Consider the following 20,893-nt stretch of genomic DNA (forward strand, 5'->3'; position numbering starts at 1 on the left):
CCGGCCATGGAGGCGGCTCCGCGCCGGGAGCCGCCGCCCCCCGGGACGCGCCGCGGCCGCCGCCCCGCCTCGCCCGGGTAAGGACCGCGGGGGACGGGGCTCCGGTGGCGGGGATGGGGCGAAGGGAGGGGGGGGGTGGGAGATCCTCTGGGCTGCCCCCCCACCCCGCCCCGCCTCGGGTTTGGGGTCGGGAGGTCCGTGCGGCCGCCGCCCCTGGGGGCTGGGGGATGCCCGGGCTGCGCCTCCGCGCTGGGTTCTGCCCTGCCCCGGGGCCAGCTCTCCCTTCCGCCGCAGCGGGCGAGCTGCTGGCGGGGAAGGCCGGCGTGGCTCAGAGTGCTCGCTGCACTAGGCTAGGAGCAAGCAGGCTTCCTCCCGCTTGAACGGGGTTTTTTTCTGGAAAAACCCCACAGGCCTCCTCTTCCCCTCCCCTGCGCCATACGCTCCCTTACCCGGTGTCTTAAACCAGGCCTGCAGCCACGGTCATTGTCATTTTCTGGAAACGCCAACAAGCCCATGGCCATGGCAAGGAGCCATCCCCAAATTCGCAAGCCCGCTACCATTTGTTAGACAGGAGGCAACAGATCGGCCGATCTCCTCAGATTCTTTGATCAGAGCACACCCCGAGGCCAACAGCACACAAACCCCTTCAGAAAGCCAAAGAGTTTCACTTCTGCCTGGTCCAGGCTGGCGGTGCTGAGCCATGCCCACCCGCCTGGGCAACCAGCGGGGCAGCCCCTTCTCTTTGGACAACGGGGAAGGTCTCAGCCAGGGGCTGGGGTGCTTCTGGCTCTCAGTGCTCGTGGGGTGACTGTCACAGAGCCCAGCACTGGTTTAAGCCTTGGGCGTTCCATGGAGTCAGAACTGTCACCGAAGCCCCGTTAGCTCTGCGTGCCTGGGTAATCCTTGCTTGCTCAAACAGGTCTTTGGAAATGAACGCTGCAGCCTGTCAGAGTTAACCTCAGAGATTCACCATCTGAACCAGGTGTGTTTAGAATTTTGCTCATTCTGCTCACTCAGAAACTAAAATTTGAGGCAATAAAGCACCAGAATATAGCTTGCTCACTCCCGAGCATGCGTATACATAAAGGGTTCTTTATGCAAGGCTCTTAGAGCCGCGACAGGGCGAGCTCGGTACTCCCCATGCTCTGCTCCTGGCCAGCACTCTACCAGCAATGCTCAACTCAGGATCACAAAAATACAGACATTTGCAAAAGCTGCCTTCCTTCTGGCTTCCTTCAGACTGGGAGAGCAAGGTGGTGTTTGCTTTTCCCTTCCTTTTCATTTTGTTTCTTTTTTTTTTTCTTCAGAACAAGGCTTAGAAAACCTGATTTTACCAGCGCATTTTACAGTGCCAGAGCAAATAGAGCAGACTGGGTCCAGAGCTATCCTGGCACTGAGGACTGGGTGAGGACCCAGAGCCCTTTGGCTGTTCGTATCTCACCCCACAGCACCAGAGATGCCCGGGTGAAGGTACAGCTCTTCACACGAGTCAGTCGAAAGGATTATAAATCTAAACTTTTCTTGGCAGACTACGTGGGAAGCAGAGTTTTGCAGACTCATTAATTTTTCATGATGATTTAACATACTTAGGAGTCTCATTAACAAAAAGATTGTAGGTCTTCTCAAGGGTACGCACTATCCTGCTGCAAGACCAAAAAAGCAAAACAAACAGCAACTACACAGACATTTTTCAGTGCACGAGAACATGACCCAGCCTGAGGAGGTTATGAATTGCTCAGGAGGTGCCCGTCTCTCCCTGCCAGCTAGAGAGGGGAGCTAGGAAATGAGGTGAGTGGGAAACGCAGTGAACTCTCCCCTACCCCCTGGAAAAGGGCACTCTTATCTCCCTATAAAACACGAGCCAAGAAGCTCTTTTTTTCTCGAGAGCTCCGGTGCTGTTTTGCTGGGGCTATGCTCAAAGAGAAAACCTCTATTTAAATCCCATTATGAAAACCTGTTCTTAAAAAGTCATTTACAGCTCTCAAAGAACAAGCCATTAGTCTAGATGGAATTTGACCTGCAGCAAACACGTGGTTTTAGTTCAGAAAGAATTTATATTTTTTTCCATTTGGGAAAACCTGAACAGCTGATATGCAAGCAAAACCTTGTTAGAGGTAAGAAAAAAAAAACCGGGAAAGAAAACTAGCTTCTTTTTTTTGTGAATGAAATTTTGCAGTGCTTAATGTCTAACTGAACAAAGGTTCCAGGGAAAGGAACCTTTCCAGGGAAAGGAAAGGGCTCTGGCTGTAGTCAAGACACTGACTCTTGCCCTTTCTCTCGCTTGTTTTTATTCCCCCTTGAGATTCCTCTGTCAACAGGAGAAGTTGTAGTTTGACTCGGGCACCAGACAGCTCCATTCACCCGGTAGGTGTTTCCCACCTTTCATATGCAAAGTGCTGCTTTCCTGATCCTCTGCTTAGTATGCAAAGGGTGAGATAATCTATTAAATAAAAAAGAAGTGCTTGTAGAAACGGTCTTGGGGATGAGGGTGGAATTAGGCACACCAGTAAAGAAACCATTCCTTCAAAACGCTGAATATTTTTGGCCCTTTTCTGTCTTCAAGACACATGTGCTCTCTTGCTGCAGGGCTCAGGGGGAAGCAGGACCAGAGACACACCAGAAAAATTGAGTGGTTGGGGTGACCATGTGCTGTCATTTCCCTGCCCTGCAAAACTACCTCTGCCCGCTCTCAGCTCTGTGTGCTGGCAGAGCGAAGCCATCCCAAGGGGGAAAGGGCTGGGGGCAGGCTGCCAACACGGCATGTTTCCAGCATGGAAACTTTGCGGGGGCTCTGGTGCTCAGGCTGGGGGGTGGGGAGCTGAGGCTGTGTCCTGCTGACACCTCTGCGGGGCCCTGCCTGAGCTCCACAGTAGGAAGTTGGCCCTTGCTACAGCCTCCGCAGTGCCTACCGCTGCTCTGTGCCCCAGCAGAGGTGGAACAGCAGAAAGCTGTCTCCTTCAAAATCCTGACCTCATCTTGCCTGTTTTCTTGTGGGAAGAAGCTTCTGTCCTTTTGCTGTGTGCCCCCCAGGAGGTTGGCTGCCTATGCCCTGGTACTCCTCTCAGAAAGGCACTGCCGCACTCAGAGCAACTTGGGCTGTTTCATAAATTGGATTGTTATACTGTCATTCAACATCTCAAGGGAAGAGATGGGAAAGCAAGAGAGTGAGAAATGCAGCTCATTGCCGTGGCTCACAGGAGCAGTTAACTCCCCTCTGTCCCTTGCCCTATATCTCCTCATCCTCTCTTTTCCCAGCATCTCTTTGGTTGCCTCCAGCTGAGCTTGGAGAAGGAAATGGAAGCTGCCATGCTGCCTCGGTAGGCTTTCCTGTGGCTGAGAGACCATTTCTGCCCACTCAGTCCCAAAGATGTCAAATATCTGACACAGTCCAGACTGGGAATGAACATTAAAAAAAAAAAAAAGTTTCTCTTCCCTTGATGTTAGTCTTTGTCAGCATCAGTGTGGCAGAGTCCAGCACGGTGCTCTGCCCACCTCTTCTCCAGCCTGACAGTAAACAGAGACCAGAAAGTCCTCCACAACCAGTTTTCTAGCATAGTTCAGGGTCCTGCAAGCCCGGAAGAGTAACAGTGACATGGCTGCAGGCAAAGGACCAGCCTACATCTCTGGTGCAGACCTTAGCATATCAGACATTACGCCCGCCAGCACTACGGCTAATTGGGAGTGCAGCAAGTGAAGACTCAAATTCTGCAGAACTGCCAGCAGTGATTATCCAACCCCGTCAGTATTTGTGAGCTCCAGGTTTCCCTGGAGATTTTGGATAACGAAGGTCACATCGTCATGGAGTTAGAGACGAGCATAAGGCAACTCATATCCCAAGGGTGACTGACAGAACTGTAATTGTTTAGTCTGAAAAGGAGATAATGAAGAAGAGTCGTGAGTGAATGATTGAACTAGCCAAAGTTATTCTAAAATATGAAGTCACTGAGCAGGCAGGGGATTGAGTTAGGGGATTGAGACAACATGCGGGGGAAGAACAGAACTTGACAGTATTTTGCAGCAAAGATGGTAAACAAGGAGAATGGCCTTTCATGTGAAATATTAGAAGCAAATATATTAACGTATGTGCATGAAAACTGGAGGCAATGTGCAATATCCAAGAGTTTGGCATCTGCTTTCCTCACCAGGAGGTTCTGTAGCTGAGGGGTTTTTGGAGGAGGAATTTTTCATTTCATGTTTCCTGCATCTCCCTAACCATCTGCAAAGTGGTTTTTGTGAAAGCTTTTTTCTTCTGTCCAGTGTCACATATTCACCATCAGATGAGGCAGACGTGGCGCTGCAGCCATCAGACTAATTTAGTTATGAAAAGCCTCTGGTCCCCATCTCCTGTGCAGATCCAGAATTTAAACAAAAAAGGATTTTTTTTACTTTGAAAAAAAAAGAACACAAAAATTGTACAGGTGTGGGAATACTGAAAGCACAAATTTTCAGTGCAGCAGTGTCTCTGTGAATTATTATGCACATTTTTGGACATAAGGAATAGAAAAGCATCACCTATTTAAAGTGTACAAAAATTAGGAAAAACAACAGGATCAAGGCAGAGAGAAAATGGTAATTTAGAAGCATCAAAAAGGGAGTCAGAAAACCTTGCCAAAGCATAACACCACCACAGTCCCAGCTCTCTGATGAAAATTCCCTGGCCCAGGACTACTAGTACAAAACTACAAACCCCAAATAAGATGCACCTGCACTTGAGTCTCTGGACACCTGGGGAGAGTGAGAGGAGTTACACTTTGGGCTGGAGAGAGGGGATCGAGGGACTCGCCAGGCCCCACTCTCTCAAACCAACTCTGCCCCCGCAGCTCACCAGAGCCGTAGGGGATGTGGTGGTTAGCATCTCCCAGTCAGGCTGGGTCTACAATTAGTAGAGATGGGCAACGGCTAATTAAAGATGCCATTTTATATGTTGACTACCACAGACGATAATCTTTCCTTTGTCTGTCTGCAGTGCAGCTGCCCTGTGCTGCACCAGTACAGCTGAGCATGATCCCCTCCCAGTGCAGGGCTGACTCTGATGAGGCTGTCACAGCTCCCGACAGGACCTTCGATTACATCTGAACAGCTCCACTGGCATTTGATTTATAACCTCATGTATTGCGTTCGTATACACCAGTGACAAATCTGTAGTCTTCTGTTGTAAAGTACCTTTATACAGAGCTATAACACAAATCACGCACTTGAAACCCTGGGTAATCCTGCCACTAATCCACCTGTGACAGGACAGCAAGGACTTCACGCAACGCGGCTGGTATTATTTCTTCTGACAAATTATTGGGTGAATGGGATGTCATTGTCACAGTCTGCCCAGGAGTTCCTGCTTCTCCCTCTCGCTACCTTGAACTAGCTTGAGTCTTACCAGCACTCAGGGCCATGGAGCAGAGACAACCGAGCACTGGACCTGCTGGGGACCATCAGTCTGTCTTATCTCAGTGAGGTGTGCATGCATCTGCCTGCTGCATTGCTGGCATCCGCTCCAGTGCAAACTTTGACTTCTTTCAGTCACTCTGTGTATCTGTTGTCACAGGAAACGTTAATGGTCTCACAGATTTTGTCTGATGTTGCTCTTTTTGGGTGTACAGCCTCTTCTAAGGCAGCTCACTTAACATACACTCGTGTTGGCCAACTATTTTAATATCATTTTGCCATTTCTTCTCTCCTTCCTCTGCCACTACCAAAAAACATTCAGCAAAGGAATTTGACAGCCCAAAGTAAAATCCCCCATGTAGTTCCCCCCTCCTGCCAGAGCTTCAGAAAATCTGTGTTTGAATGTCAGTTATTGCTTGTGAAGTCAGTGTCATTGTAATGAGGGTCCACGAACACGCAATCTGTGTCTGTAACTGTGCTGCAGCTGTCTTCTGGCTCAAAAACTCAAATTACCTCTGGGTGGTGTCTAATCAGTTGAGACTTCGTTGATACTAGTCCCTGGACTGGTACACTGTGCAAGTAAAGCTGAGCGTGATGTCTGTGCCATGAGTCTCCACTACAGCTACCACTGTACTTACTCTGTTGTAACAATTTTAATGAAATAAGCCCATTTTGTACAATCACGGAATACAATTTCTCAGTATTGATAAACTCAATTGATGTCGGAAAGTACAGAGCACAAGCTGCCAAGGCCAGTATGTCCCTTCCTTCTGGAAAAAATACCAATTTTCAAGCAATACTGAGCTAACAGTATTCTTCAAATCCGTCTTGGCATTGATATTATCATGCCATTGGGTGCAATTGCAGAGACTCATAATTGATAAAATTCTGTCTTTTTCTGTGGCTGTCTGAAAAGAAATAAGAGGGACTCTGCCTTCATTTTTTCCCACATCACATCAGGTGCCTGAGGCTAAAGTTCATCTTACTCTAGTCTTGCTCCAGCACTCATAATTCTTTGATGACTTGAGACACTTTGTGATTCTTGCTGGCCCAATTCATTCATCATCCCTAGTCCTTGATGCCAGACACTAGGGCAAGACACATAAGTCAGCTGTAGACACCACAGCACGTGCTCTGAACAAGGCTCAGACACTATTGCTGTTTCTCTACTGCACTTTCTTTTTGAGCTCCAGGTTGCAGGGTGCTGCTGAACCTCCTGCACACCTTGGCCAGCTGCATCTCTTGAGACAGCAATTCCTGAGGCGTTTCTGGGGTCAGTGTGACCTCAGTCTATCATGTGTGAAGGGGTTTTTGGTGTCACACAGGCTAAGCAGTCCCTCAATGTATTATTCAGACCTTCTCTGAGCTAGCAAAATCTCTCAGGCTCCATCAATCAAGAACTGTAGGGATGAAATATTTTTTTAAATTCCCTGGAGAGAAGAAAGCATGTCCTGCAGAGACCTCATTGCTTGGGAACTGAAGCCTGCAAATGTTTTGTCTGAGTAAATTGAGCAGTCAGAGGAAAGTCAAGCTTCAAAAGATCCTGAGACATCCTAGTCCATCTCCTTCCTAATACCAAGACCATTAATATCTGTTGCTGTCATCCTTGGGAGGGGCATGTCTAAGATGTTCCTGAAGAGCCCAGTGGAGAGTCTGCAGGATGTGGAGCCATGAGGGCATGTGCCAGGCTGGGGGCTGAAGCCCCTTTCACACCGTCACGGCCATCAGGTTCACTGTTCAGGTTTTTTAGTGCCAGGGAGGATTCACTCTCCCCCTCTCACAACGTGGAGCAGCGCCAGTCCTTCTGCAGAGCAATCAAACAAATTCATCTTCCCAAGAAGAGCTGATGATTGAGTGTCTTCTTCACATGCAGTCTCGTCTGGTTTCTGTTTCCCTGGATCTCTGTAGTCACTCTGTGGTCCTGCATTAGGACCCCGCCATTATCACCAGCCAGTGTGTTCTGCTCCCTCCACAGTGAAATATCTTGGAGAATTGTTTGAGGGGATGTTAACCCAATTTTTCAAAATTTTAGAGCAACACATACAAAATGTGATGGATTCTCCATCAGTTGGAATCCTTGAATGAGTCATGAATATCTTTATAAAAAGTATAATCCAGCTCAGCCTGGAGACTGGCTGTCGGTACAGCAAATAACGGGTGAGGTTTTACATCTTGTGTTACGTGGGAGGCCTGTGAGAGTCTCCCGTTTCCAGGATGCAATTCCCCTGCGTAGCCTTTCTACCGCCCTGCTGTTTTAACAGGGAAGGGTTTCACCATACCCTTTTTTCTCTTACAGAGAAAAACAAAATGCAGGACCTTGCCAGACCTGTCTCGCCATGCCAGAGATCGGGAATACTGAGCCCAGCTACAGTGGCACTTCCTGGGAAAGAATCTGCCCGGTTCATCACTGCCCCATTCCTGCATCCCCCAGGTTGGGGGGAGACCGCCTGCCCTCCTCCAGCCACACGCTCGGGCCAGTCTCCACGCAGTCCAATGGCCAGGTGCCATCGAGCTCCCAGGACTCGCAGCAGCATCACCTCTACTACCCCAGCACCCAGCAGAAGGCCCGAGGCAGCTACAGCCTGCCCCCGCTCCCTGGGCACGGCGAGAGGCCCATGTTGTGTTCCCACCTTTCCAGCGGGGATCCTGCACCAGCTTCCCACCACGAGGCCTCAGAAACCTCCTGGAAACAGTGGTCCCCTGGGCAGCGACGGCCAGTGCAGCATCACATTGTAACAGTCAGGTGAGAGACACACAGAGAGAAGCTCAGGGGCTTCCAAAAAGCACCTCCTGAACGTTGTGGTGGGAAGTGGGAGGGATGAGAAGGGCCTGGGTGGGGATGCATGAAACCTGGGCTTGCTCTTCAGTTTGTGACAGCAGCTGCCCCAAAATGTACAGAGGGATCCAGTCCGCTCTCTCCATCTCTGTGGAAAGTGTACGGAGAGCTGCTGTTCCCGAGAGCTGCCATTCCCACACCAGGGAGAGGCAGGATTTGCTTCTCAAGGTGACTCACTGGACAAAGCCAAGGTCACTTGGCTGCACCTAGATCATGCAGCCCTGACTATGCCCACCTTCTGTGATCTTTGTATTTTTCTCCTTTTGCACAGCAAGACATCCAGCTGGCAGAGTTTCTCAGTGATAAGAGCAGAGTTAATTTATTTTTTTGCCCCTGCCACTGGAAGGGAAAGGCAGCAGATGGTAAGCACCAGTTACAGCTGAGCAGTGAGAAATATGAAAGTGGGGAAGATTATTTGGTTCTCCAAGTTGGGCAGCCACGAGGGTGTAAATTCTGTCCATGGCAGAATTGGGCAAACTCCATTTGTGTGCAGAGCCCCACAGTGACTTGCCTGGGTGGTGGATGTTTCTTGGGCAGCGCTGTAAGGACATGTACAGGACGGATGTCCCCAACAGCCAGAGCTCCAACCTCTGCTCCCTCCAGCCAGCATCATCCTTCCTCTCTGCCTGTGCCGTCTGGAGTCCACTTTTGGCACTGAAGACCATGATCCCTGTGCTACCAGCGCAGTGGCCACCAAAGTCTGAGAAAGCTGGCACAGGATTCCTTCCTTGCCTTTGCGCAGCCGTGCAGGGTTAGGCACAAAAGCCCTTTATGGTCTCATTTTCTAGCCATCAACAGAGGATTTAATTTGCTTCTGTTTGCAGTGTAGAGCAATTGCAGTGAGAGGAGTGGAGCCTGGATCATTTTTAGCTCATACGCTATCAACAAAATTGTCAACGATGTTCTCTGTAACAGGTTATTTAAGTAGGAAACGCAGCTGGATTGCAAATCCCTGGCAGAACATGCAGCACTAGCAGACAGAAAAGCGATAACATAATAATGCTAGAATGGGGATTTTAATCCAAACAAATCTGCTTGAGAAGCTATTGTGAGAGAATTAGCACAGGATGGACAGTGTGCTGCCAGAAAAAGACCACTCTAATAATCTGGTGAGGATTTTTCTTTGCTCCTCTCCCTCCCAAATCTACCAAGTGTTAGTGTGATGAGGAAAACACAGTATGATTTATTACATGTGCCCCTGAGAGTGACTCTTCCACGGGGAGCTCTCCTCCGTTGCTTTTTCATTTCTTCCATTCATAACAACCTGCCAGGAGGGATGAGCTGCCACATATTTCATCACATACTTCAAGGGGCCATTTCAGCGGGAGAGCAGAATGAAAGGTCCCTCCAACACAGTAACCCACTGAGGTGCAGCTCTTCTTGCCCTGAGAGACTCAGTAACAAATGTAACCTTGGATCCCCTGGAGAAGGAAAAGCTCCTTTAATTCGTCCCTCAGAGCCCTACAAGTAGGACTGACAAACACTCCTCTGGGAAGGAAATCCTGGCAAAATGTTTTGAGCAGCTCCACTGGCCTTCTGCACCTCTAGACTGGACAAGCGCTGTCTTTGGAAGGGCCCAGGAGACAAGTGAGACACACCTCTTGGGAAAATCCTTCCTGAGATAAACAGGAAATAAAACTATCTATAGGCATTGCTAGCCCAGCTCGTGAAATTTAATATAGAGGTATGTTTTTGTCAAGAAACAATTAAAAAATTTAGTAGGAAAGCACTTCAGCAGCTAGATTTTCATGGATAAGAGTTGCAGTGTGATTTCTATGCGATTACAGTGCTAATGTCTGTTACTTTCTATGGGGTTTCCTTAGACGGGCAAAAATGAGGAGTGACTACATCTTCCCATCCTGTTTGGTTCCAATGCAACGGGAGAGGAACAGGCTCTGTTAGTCATTAAACGAATCTATGCAGTGCCAGACTCTTCCAGCAGTGGCTCAGCCTGGTGCTCTCGAACCCCTGGAAGGGTTACCTCACTCATTAGCAGCCCTGCACTGTGCTTTCTAGGAAGATAATAAATAAACACATCTTTTCTTTTTTTTTTTTCCTCTGTCTGCAGACATGATAAAGCTTTCAGGATGCCAAAAAGGTATGTTTTTCATATCAAAACCTTCCTGTCCTTCGACCCTATTATCGTTGCTCTCCTACCCTGCTGTTAGGAAATGCAGAGTGCTGCTGCTGCTGACACCCTGGCAGGCCCAGCTTCAGAGGCAAGGTCAGCGCCCACTGCTCAGGGCTTCCCATCCACCTGGGAAAACCTCAATTTGCTTGTGAGATCAATTTAACCTGCATTAATGAATAGCAGCACTGTCCTGATAGCTGTTCTTGGGGCAGGTGCCTGGCTCTAGTCCATACAATAGCTTTTTATATATATAATAAACCTATATGTATGTGTGTGTATGTGTATGTGTGTATATGTCTGTGTATATATATAAGATTAATCCAGCTTGGCCTATCAGATGAGCAAGCAGGAGGATAGCTCATCCATGAAACAAGTTCACCTTTTCAAAAGACAGAGGGTTCTTAACACATTTCTCAAAACTAAAATAATTTGATTGCTTTCAACCTCTGTTTAGAAGCTGATTATTTTAAACTATTTTTTCTGGAGGTTTAGGTAAGCATCTTCCATCATCACATACTGCAGCTGATTCTTTTTTTTCCTTTTTTTTTTTTCTTTCTGGTAACTGGACATGGGATCACCCAAAACAGCCTCCATAAATTAGGTATGCTAATGTGTAAAGGGCAATTTTTGTTCATTTTCATAGCAAAGCCTTCAACTATGAAAACAAACTTGATAAGGCAGTCTTAAATTGAAAAAAATACCAGGCCTGACCAAAAGTCATGTGAAAAGCTGTTTGAAGGGCTTGGGAGGATTTCTAATTAGGAGAAATAGCTGCATTATTTGACTCAGTGAAGTTGGAGGCAAGAGGAGCAAAAGAGCAGGCAAGCAGGAACGTTACACCTCAGGGCTGATATGCACTGGCACAGCAGCTTTAAAGTTCATAAATATTTCACTTCCCCGTGAAGCTCAAATATTTGTCTACTCTTTTTGAACAAAGGATTTCTTAATACTTCAGAAACACATCAGAATACAGAAGAAATACCTAGAACCAGGAACCCATTTTGGTATCTTATCTCTTAACAGATATTTTAGAGGAAGACACAAATCTTGAGGCAGTAAAACCTGCATTGGTAAAAACTGTGGGATAGTAACTTTGATAGATCATCCTATAGGAGACACAGTTTGTCCCAGAAGAAAAATAGAGCTTGGATGGAAAATTTTAGATCAGCTTTTAAGAACAGGGCAAAAATACTTTTGGACGGAGTAAGCTGCTTCTCTGAGAAGGGTTTTCTTTGTATAGAAATGGCATTAAAACTGTGTGTGGCACCGTACCATGCTGATATGTATTCCAAGCACAGCGCTGTCCCATGGGCTTGCAGGAGTTCTCCAGACCCTGAAGGAGACTTGCCCTGCTGCACTGCGAGGCTCTGCTCGCAGGCTCAGTGTTTGATTTGAGGCTGGTGTCAGGGGGAGATTCACTCCTCCTGTGGATGCAGAAGCCACTTGTCCACTCCAGAATGCCGCTGGCAATCCTGGCATCGGTTACACAGCACCTCGGTGATTTCCATCCCTTTCTGCTGCGCAGATGTCCATACAGTTCCCAGCAGTAAGGCAAGCTACACAGTGACTGAATTTAGACCAAGGACAACGGACTTGCTATGATTATCTTTAGGGGACCCTTCATAATAGCCCAGAGACTTCCCAGGGTCTACAGGTTGAGAATCTGCAGGCCAGACTATTAGGCAGCTACTAGCTTAGAAAAAGAAAGAAGCTCTTTTTAAATGCAATCTTTTAAGTTAAATATTTAAAGCTTCATTTTGCCCTAGGACACAGGAGTCTGGGTTTTATTATTTCTGATTGAAAAAGCAGGAAAATATAAGGAGGCAAAATGTAATTACCCGAGTTAATTAGAATTGCCTGCAAACATCCAGTTGGAGGTATAATATGTTCATTAATAGCTGTACTAGAGCCTCTAAGCTCTTCAATAAATAAATGCTCAAACCAGAAAGCCTTAATTCTTTTACTTCCTTATACTAACACTGCATTGGTTCAACAGCAGGTTTCGTGCTAATAGCAGAAATGCCTTAACAGCTGCATTTTTTCTTCCCCTGTTGATTCCAGTTACTCTCAATTGATTGCGGAGTGGCCTATAGCTGTCCTGGTGCTGTGCTCAGTGATGGCGGTGATTTGCACTGTAGCTGGCCTGCTTGTTGGAAATTTGCCTGACTTCTCAGAACCCTTAATGGTAAGTCCATACAGACACTATGTCAATGTGAGTGTGAGGAAAATCCACAGGCCAACCAGTGATATATTCTTTCTGTCATATAAAATGAGCCTTTACTTCCTCCCTTCTCTACAGGTAGAGGCAGGGAGGCAGAGCAGTAAATCAAGGAGGACAGTAAAGCCACTAGAAAAAATGACCAAGTTTATCAGAGATCTGCTGTCCTTAACCCATACCCTGACAGCCACCAGCCCATCTCTCAGCAATGGTGGGGACTTGCCCCAGTGCCCTCACACTGTAGTGGAGACACTGCTAGCACAAACCTAGGTTGTCATTCTGTTGCCTTCCTGCTGCTGGAAGGCCAGGGTTGCCCAGAAGGACTGGCTAGGCCGGGCGGAGATTGGATGGAGGACCTGGCTTTGGCTCCTACAGCCCGTGTGTGAGGCTCTTGAAAGGGAGAGGCTGCCCCGTTCGGAGTACTGCTCCACAGGGCCCTGTTTTCCATGCAGGATCCCGTGTTTCCTAAAATCATCCCTGTCACTCATTAATGGAATAATCCTGAGAAAATAAGAATAGACAAGAGTTTGTCCAGGAAGAGGAGAATTACTCCCATCTCTGTAAGTGGCTATTGTACTTGAAGAGGATGAGAAGAGTCTTATGAGATCAGGGAGAAAGAATAGTAGCTATCTTTGCCCAGAAAGGAAAGGAGAAATCCTTTTTTCTGTCAGCTCCGGGATGCAGTATTTCCAGGGAAAATTTGATTTGTGATTCTCTCCAAGATGCAGTAATAATCTCATACAGTCTCTGTGCCTAGAAGGAGGATTAAGGAAAGCTAAGCTAAACTAAAATGCAAGCTGATGACAAAGCCTTTTTGCTTGGATGCAGGGTTTCGAGCCACGAGATACTGACATTGGCAGAAAGCTCGTTGTGTGGAGGAATGTAGAGAGCCATACAGGCTACAAGAAGACCTTTTCCCTTTCTCCCTATGCCGAGAAGAAAAGGTATGTGAGTTTGGTTTGGGGGGTTTGGGGAAGATGTTGGCTGTCAAATTACAGATTCAATGTTCCAACATATCTATGTGAATTACAACATATAAGCTACGCTTAAGAGCGACCAAGGCACTGCAGAGTTTAAAGTTTGTTTGCCTGCAATGGACTTGGGGTCCCGATTCTGGAAACCAGCAACTAGGCTCTAAACTCTTCAAGCATTTACTTCATTGTTTACCTTTAAGAGGCTGCAGAGATGACTCAGCAAGTCTGCACAAGGGGATGAAGGTTCTCACTCAGTGTCACAAGGATCCCTGTAAAGGGGGACAGTCACAGAATCCAGAATCACCCGATATTGAAAAGCTCCCACCCAAGCAATGCTCTTTCAAGACTCTTACTGCTGCAGTTAGTGTTATGTGTGGCACCACAGCCTTGTCAGGGAACGGAATTCAGAAGCAGGTGCTCTCTAGTTCCAACACTAATCTGCTCTCTTGCTAGCTACGATGACATTGGCATTAGCAGAGGACATAAGGCTGCTCAGGGAGAACAAGAAGTGAGGACACGGAGAATGGTGGAACAGATCTATGGAGCGGATGGTTTCTTTTGCGGTCCCCCAGGTGAGTGAAATCTTGACAGGGTAGTAAGTATTACACACACAGAACTCAAGAGCAGACAGAACTGCCAGAGTGGTTTAGGAGACAGGGAAATGTTCCGCAAGTGCTCTGAGCAAGCAGTGTGTATGACACCACCCCATGACAGCTCAGCCACCTTTCACATACGGGCCTTCCAGCACTTCAAAACCGGGCGGTTAGAAAAGGCTTGTTCTGAAATTCAGGAGAAGAGTTGCTTCTCCTTCTTAACTTTTTGCCATACTTCTTTTTTCTCCCTTTAGAAATATACCTTAAAAGTACCAGTAAATGACTAATGTTTTCACCATTTACCCATATAAAAAGTGAATACTGAGAAAATAGTGTATGCCCCACTCCCTCTTTGTTCCCACTCCCTCTCTGTTTCTTTTCTTCTTGAAAGTTGCAAATGGCATAAAAACTGGAAAGAAAAGCAGAAAACTCCAAGACGCCCAAAATTTGTCCCCAAATAGGCACTATGAAGTAGAAGAAAGAAGAACAGCATGCAGATACATCTACTCTCTTCTCTGCCTCTATTCCACCTCTGAAACCCGTCAAACACCAAACCCGCAGGTCCCTGGCAGCTCCTGGCTGAACCTGAGCTGCTTGCTTGTAATGGGGGTGCAGACCCAGATGCCAGCAGTCGTTACATCCTGCTGACAGCACAGAGAGCGCGGTTTGGAAATGCCCCAGCGCGGCTCTCCTGCTGCTGACAGATGGGCGAGGAGCAGAGGACAGATCACACAAGGCAGATGCTACCACTCACTACAAGCCACTGCCTTTGTGACCTGCCTCCCTTTGGGGAGTCCTCTGTAGCAGTCATACAGACAGTGATTTTTTTTTTTCTTTGAACAGAGTCTACTCCAAACAGTTCTGCTGATTCACCTTCATTACCTAATCCTTTAATATTCTTTTCTTCTTCTTTATTTCAGAAAAGAGCTATTCCCAGCTGGTATTTATGTCCACAACTGCTGGGAGCTTATGGAACTTGCAAGCTATTCAGTCCATGTGTCAAATTGAACAAGACAAGGTTAGTCATGTCAGGAAGAACATATATACACAGTGTCTCTTTTCTGGCTGCCCTAATCTTTAATCTCTAGTTGAAAGGAAGCCAGACAAAAGTAACATAAGCTACAGAACAGGTTTCAGTCTAGAGGACTCCAAAGCATTTTACCTACTTAGCAATACGCGGATGATTCCACCTGTCGCTGAAGTCCAGCTGCACAGTAGCAGCTGCCATTAAACAAGAATAAAGGGACACTGAGCAAGAGCTTGGTCCAGAAGCCAAAGGTGTCCATCAGAAGCTGCTGAGAATTTTGGGCAGCAGAACTTAATTACTGAAATGGAGCTGTCATCTTGGAGACTGTGACAGCAAGTTTTGCAAGCGGGAAGTTTAATTGGATTAGCTGTGTTTGCCATAGGATCTAAGCTTTCAAATCAGAGGTTATAAATAATGGAGAGGGTTTCATTTTTGCAAAAGGCTAGCACATTTCCATAGCTTTAGCATTTACAGTTTGTCAAGGGGAGGATGGCGAGCCATGGCTGGTACACCTGGAGGAAGCATTACTGCAGGGAGCAAGGAACACTGTGGGGCTGTGAGAGGGTGTGACATGATGCTCCCTCGTGTTTTTCAGATACGCTCACATGTTCATTTTAGAGACCTCTGCCAACGTACTGAAGCCAACGAATGCTGCCCAAGCTGGTCTCTGGGGAACTACATTGCTGTGCTGTACAACAGGTCCTCGTGTCTGGAGATAACCCAAGGAGACATCTCCCACACCCTGGCTCTCCTTCGCGCCTGTGCTCCAGACTACCACAAAGGTACCCTCACTCCATCTTGCATAGGTCCTGAGACCGTACGACAGAAACACTCTCAGTGTGCCCAAGTCCCAGAAAAATGCACCCGTTTCAATGCCATTTACCAGCTTCTTCACTTCTTGGTCGACAGAGACTTTCTTAGTCCCCAGACAATGGAGTACCAGGTGCCATCTCTCAAATACAGCCTGCTCTTTTTGCCTACAAGGAAAGGTGCATCTATGATGGGGATCTACTTAGACAATCTTGAATCCTGGGATCTGTTTGATAACTATACATCTATCACTGGAATGGACCTGGGCCTTAAGCAGAAACTATTCCAGCACTACCTTTTACTGGATACTAAGTATCCAGTCCTGGCAATATTAGCTATTTTTCTAAGCATTTCTTTTTATTTACGCTCAGTCTTTATTACCTTGATGGTCCTGCTCGCTGTTGTCAGTTCTTTAATGATCTCCTACTTCTTGTACAAGGTGGCCTTCAGATTCACCTATTTCCCTTTTGTAAACCTGACAGCAGTCGTCATTCTCAGCAGCCTCTGTGCCAACCACACCTTTGTCTTCTTCGACCTCTGGAACCTCAGCAAGAGCCAGAACCCTTCCGCTGGGCTTTCTCAGTGGGTGAGTCAAACCATGCACCATTTTGCGTATCTCATGCTGGCATCTTGCTTCACAACGGGTGCGGCCTTCTATGCCAGCTACATTAGCAATATAATAGCCATCCGCTGCTTCGCTGTTTACATGGGCACCTCCGTGCTGGTGAATCTGGTGTTCATGATGACTTGGCTTCCTTCTTCGGCTGTGCTGTATGAGCGCTACATAGCAACAACGTGCATTTACAAGCCAGAAGACTACTGGAACAACACCGGCCATAAGAGAGTCTCTCTCTCCCTCCACTACATTCTCAGGGGTCTCCAGAACACGCTATCTGAAACCTCCAAGCTGCTATTTGAAAAGCTTCTGCCGTGTGGGGTCATCAAGTTTCGGTACATCTGGATCTGCTGGTTTGCTGCCTTAGCAATAGGAGGTGCCTACATTTCCTGTTCCAACCCCAAACTCAAACTCCCAACTCTCGAGACGTCGTCTGTCCAGGTGTTTAGACTGAGCCACCCCTTTGAGAGGTACGATTCCGAGTACTGCCACCAGTTCATGTTTGAGAGGCTGGAGCATGGAGAAGGGCAGCGCATGCCTGTCACAATAGTCTGGGGCATTCTGCCTGTGGATAATGGGGACCATTTCAACCCAAAAAGCAATGGCACCCTAGTGACAGACGTCACCTTCACAATCCAAAACCCTGATGCCCAGAAGTGGCTCCTCGAATTCTGCCAAAAAGTGAAGAACAAAACTTTCTATTACCCTGACGCAGAGCAGAAGTCTACTGTGTGCTTCATGGAGGAGTTCCTCAGGTGGATGGACAGTCGCCAGTGCTCCCAGCGAGACCACAGCTTCAACCTTTGCTGTAACCAGTTCTCTTTCCCTTACGGAAGCGAAGTCTTCCTACACTGCATCAAAATGATGCTGCTGGAACAGGGCAGGGAAGGGGCAGAAACATATGATCTGGGCCTCAGGTTTGATGGGGAGGGAAATCTCGCTGCCTTAGTTCTGCAGTTTCAGACTATTTATCACTATAGCTTCAACTACAGCAAAGCCAAACAATTCTATGAGGAAATCAACCTCTGGGTAACAGAGGAGATGAAAACTGCCCCCATGGGGCTTCAGAATGGATGGTTTACGAGTAAACTAGAGCTATACAACCTCCAGCACAGTCTCAGCACAGAAACGATGGTGGTCATGGGTCTCTCCATAGCCGTTTCCTTTGTGGTGCTGCTGCTCACTACATGGAATGTTCTCCTTAGCGTTTTCTCTGTTACTGCCATCGCGGGCACTGTCCTGGTAACCATTGGCCTTTTGGTCCTCTTGGAGTGGCAGCTCAATGCAGTGGAGTCTCTCTTCATTTCAGCTGCAGTAGGTCTCTCTGTTGACTTTACCGTCAACTACTGCATCTCCTATCATCTGTGCCCCCACTCTGACCGCCTGAGCCGAGTGGCCTTTTCCCTGAAGCAGATGAGCTGTGCCACGGCCATGGCAGCTTCTGCTCTCTTCTCTGCAGGGGTCATTATGTTGCCTGCAACAGTCCTGGCGTATAGGAAGTTGGGGATATTCATCATGATGATCAAGTGCATCAGCTGTGGGTTTGCCAGCTTCTTCTTCCAGTCGCTGTGCTGCTTCTTTGGCCCAGAGAAGAACTGTGGGCAGATCCTCTGGCCTTGTGCCCACACCATGAAAGACTACTATGATGACTCCGGGCTGAACGGAAGCTTTGCCTGTGGGGGGAGCGAGAAGCAAAACCGGCTGCGGAAGGTCCAGGAGTCCAACACTGCAAATGAGCAATACGAGCTCCAGCCCTTGTCCAGAAAACTGAGCGACAGCTTTGACAACAGCACTTCCACAAGCAAGCTGTCCAACCGGCCGTCAGTGCTCTCTGAAGACACGCAAGTGGAAGACAACAGATGCCCCAGAATGGGAATGCACCCCTCCCTTGAAAGGGAGAGACAGAACCTGCAAGAGACCCTTGGAGACCAGCAGGTTGGCCTGTGCCAGTGTCCTGCCTTGCAAACTTCCTCTCCTTACAAGCACAGCAGCTCAGAAGAAGAAATCCACAAGGAGAGACTCTGCCGAGATTGTCAATGTCGAAAGTATGGTCTGAAAGCTTGGGATGGGTCTGGACTGGACCATATCCAGCCGGCTGGCATGAAAGAAGAAGGGCAGCTCAATAAATCACAGTGCTCTAGTGACACTGTCCAGCAGCAGTCAGATTATACCTCAGACAACAGCCATCTCCCTGCCGCTGACATCTACAAAATTCACAGATGCCTTTGTTCTCTTGGCAGCTCTTTTGACATGCTCAACATTTCCAGTGAGACGTCGATTAGTGATTTTGAGCAAGGCCTAAAGCTTGCTGAATCAGCCAGTTCTTGTCCTGATGTCTTAGAGCTGTCTGATTCGTACAGTCAAACAGAGAGAGGTTACTTGAATGGGAAGAGAGATACCCTGCGGCTGGACCTGAGGGAGACTGTCTTTGATATCTCTCCAGCAGCATCGCAGCAGAACAGCTCTTCATGGAAAAATCGATTTGGATTAGGGAGCGAAGATCCAGTTGTGCTACCAAACAGCCAACCAGACATGCCTGATGTTTGGATCAAACGATCTAGCGCACAAAGTTCTGCTTACAACAGTTGAAACCTTGCAGAAAACAAAACTGCACTGCTAGTGAAAGGGGAAAGCGAAACCTCCTTGGAACTGTAAATATCAATTTTTTCCTCCCACCTCTCCTAGAGCTGAGACTATTTCTTAGTATTTCAGCTGTGCAAACACCTGTGTTTCCACAGAACCAGCAAATCTGATACTAGTGAGAGGATGCAAGATCAATCTTGATGGCGTACAAGCCCTTTGACCTTCCAGTGTCTGGTGCCATATTCACAGCTGTACCACAAAACTTATCAAGGAAACCTGTTTTGTCATTTCTTACAAGGTGATTAGATTTTGTTTTCTTATCAAGGTCACATAGGAGAGAAATAACAACGTGAATCTGCACAGATATTTAACAATGGAGAAAGAGAGCTCATTAAAAAAAAAGTAAAAATATCCAAAACCTGAACCCGCAACTTCTGAAAATCTAGATATCAAGTGAAGAGAGTATTGTTAATAGAAAAAGAAAGTCTTGCATTTTCTACTGAATCAGAAACTGCTTTTATGTGAAGTCCAGGTTCACAGATCTCATCAAAAGAGTTCAGATATTATAAAAATCTCATTGAGACTTCTGAGTTGATACGGTCTCTTAATGATCATGGAGGAAGGAGGCTGCAGAATCCAGCCCAATCTGTTTTCAGTAACAATTTCCATTTGTTTTATCAGAAGAAATTCTAGTACTGCCAAAGATTTTCAGTGTGAGATTTCCCCTCTGAGAAAAGTGTCCTCATCCCCTCAGTGACTCGGGTGCTTTGTGTGTCATCTTCATAGCTGTTTCCTCTCAAGGCATTCGCCATAAACATGTAACTTTTTAAAATTTGCATATCTGGTAAATCTTGAATTTTACATCTTTTTTCCTCTACCAGAAACAAACAAGAAAACAAACATTTCCTTGCCTTTATCTGTTGAAAAAGAGAAAACATTCTCGATACAAGTTGACGTAAAATAAATGCTTATGACAAACTTTCCTAAATCTGAGTGGTTTCATTTTCACCGAGAACACTGTGGTTCGTTTTCTTCATCTTTTAAGTGCCTAATATATTTTCCAATATAACCAGCAAAAGGACAGTATACATCTTAAAAAGATTCGCTCCTTCTGACACCCACAAATTGTTTTCTCTGTTCTGTGGGAGACAGGCCACAACTGCCCGATGTCAGTTAGCAATACGCTCTTTTAAAGCCGGTAACACCACTTTAAATGTACCACATATTTCAGGTTTGTGTTGCCATAGTGCAGTTCTCCTACTGGGTGCTCAGGAGGGTGTTTTGGCAAGCAGAGCTGCCCTGGGCTGTGAGCAACACTGCTTGAAACCCTCTCCACACAGGAGCTGCTTCCATTACTATCTGGGGGCACTTCTCACCCGTTTTGAAAACTGTTGGAAAACACTGCAAAAACATCTAATTACACTGGGAAACATTCCATACAGATGCCTCCTTTCCCCTTATCGTGTGGGAGGGCGATTTTAACCAAAGCGGCAGCACCAACACCCTGATGGCACAGGAGGGAGGATTCCACGGCCCGCAAAGTTCTCCATGAAGGCCCCGAGTGCCCAACGGAGGGGGCGAGGCAGAGGGAGGCAGGGAAGGCTCCCCCCGCCGGCGGCCGGCTCCCCTGAAGGCAGCTACGAGGGGGAGCAGTGTCTCCCCGCCTGGGGATCCCGCCAAGCCCACGGCGCCTTCCCTGAGGGAAGGGGCGAAAGAGCGGGAA

At 47.4% G+C, this 20,893-nt stretch overlaps 1 protein-coding gene across 2 annotated transcripts; it reads left to right on the forward strand.

The window, feature by feature from the left end:
- DISP2 (dispatched RND transporter family member 2) lies at positions 1–20,119 on the forward strand. 2 transcript variants are annotated; one of them, XM_074918056.1, is made up of 8 exons: positions 1–77; positions 7,679–8,125; positions 10,287–10,316; positions 12,411–12,534; positions 13,396–13,511; positions 13,995–14,113; positions 15,055–15,152; positions 15,757–20,119. In XM_074918056.1, exons 1-8 carry the CDS (start codon positions 7–9, stop codon positions 19,174–19,176), a joined length of 4,425 nt encoding a protein of 1,474 aa, XP_074774157.1. In that variant the 5' UTR covers positions 1–6; the 3' UTR covers positions 19,177–20,119. The 2 variants fall into 2 exon arrangements, with proteins under 2 accessions (XP_074774157.1, XP_074774158.1); XM_074918057.1 differs by lacking the exon at positions 1–77 and adding an exon at positions 2,284–2,364.
- Positions 20,120–20,893: the final 774 nt, after the last annotated feature.

This window comes from Athene noctua, chromosome 14, assembly GCF_965140245.1.
Source record: "Athene noctua chromosome 14, bAthNoc1.hap1.1, whole genome shotgun sequence".
NCBI lineage: Eukaryota > Metazoa > Chordata > Aves > Strigiformes > Strigidae > Athene > Athene noctua.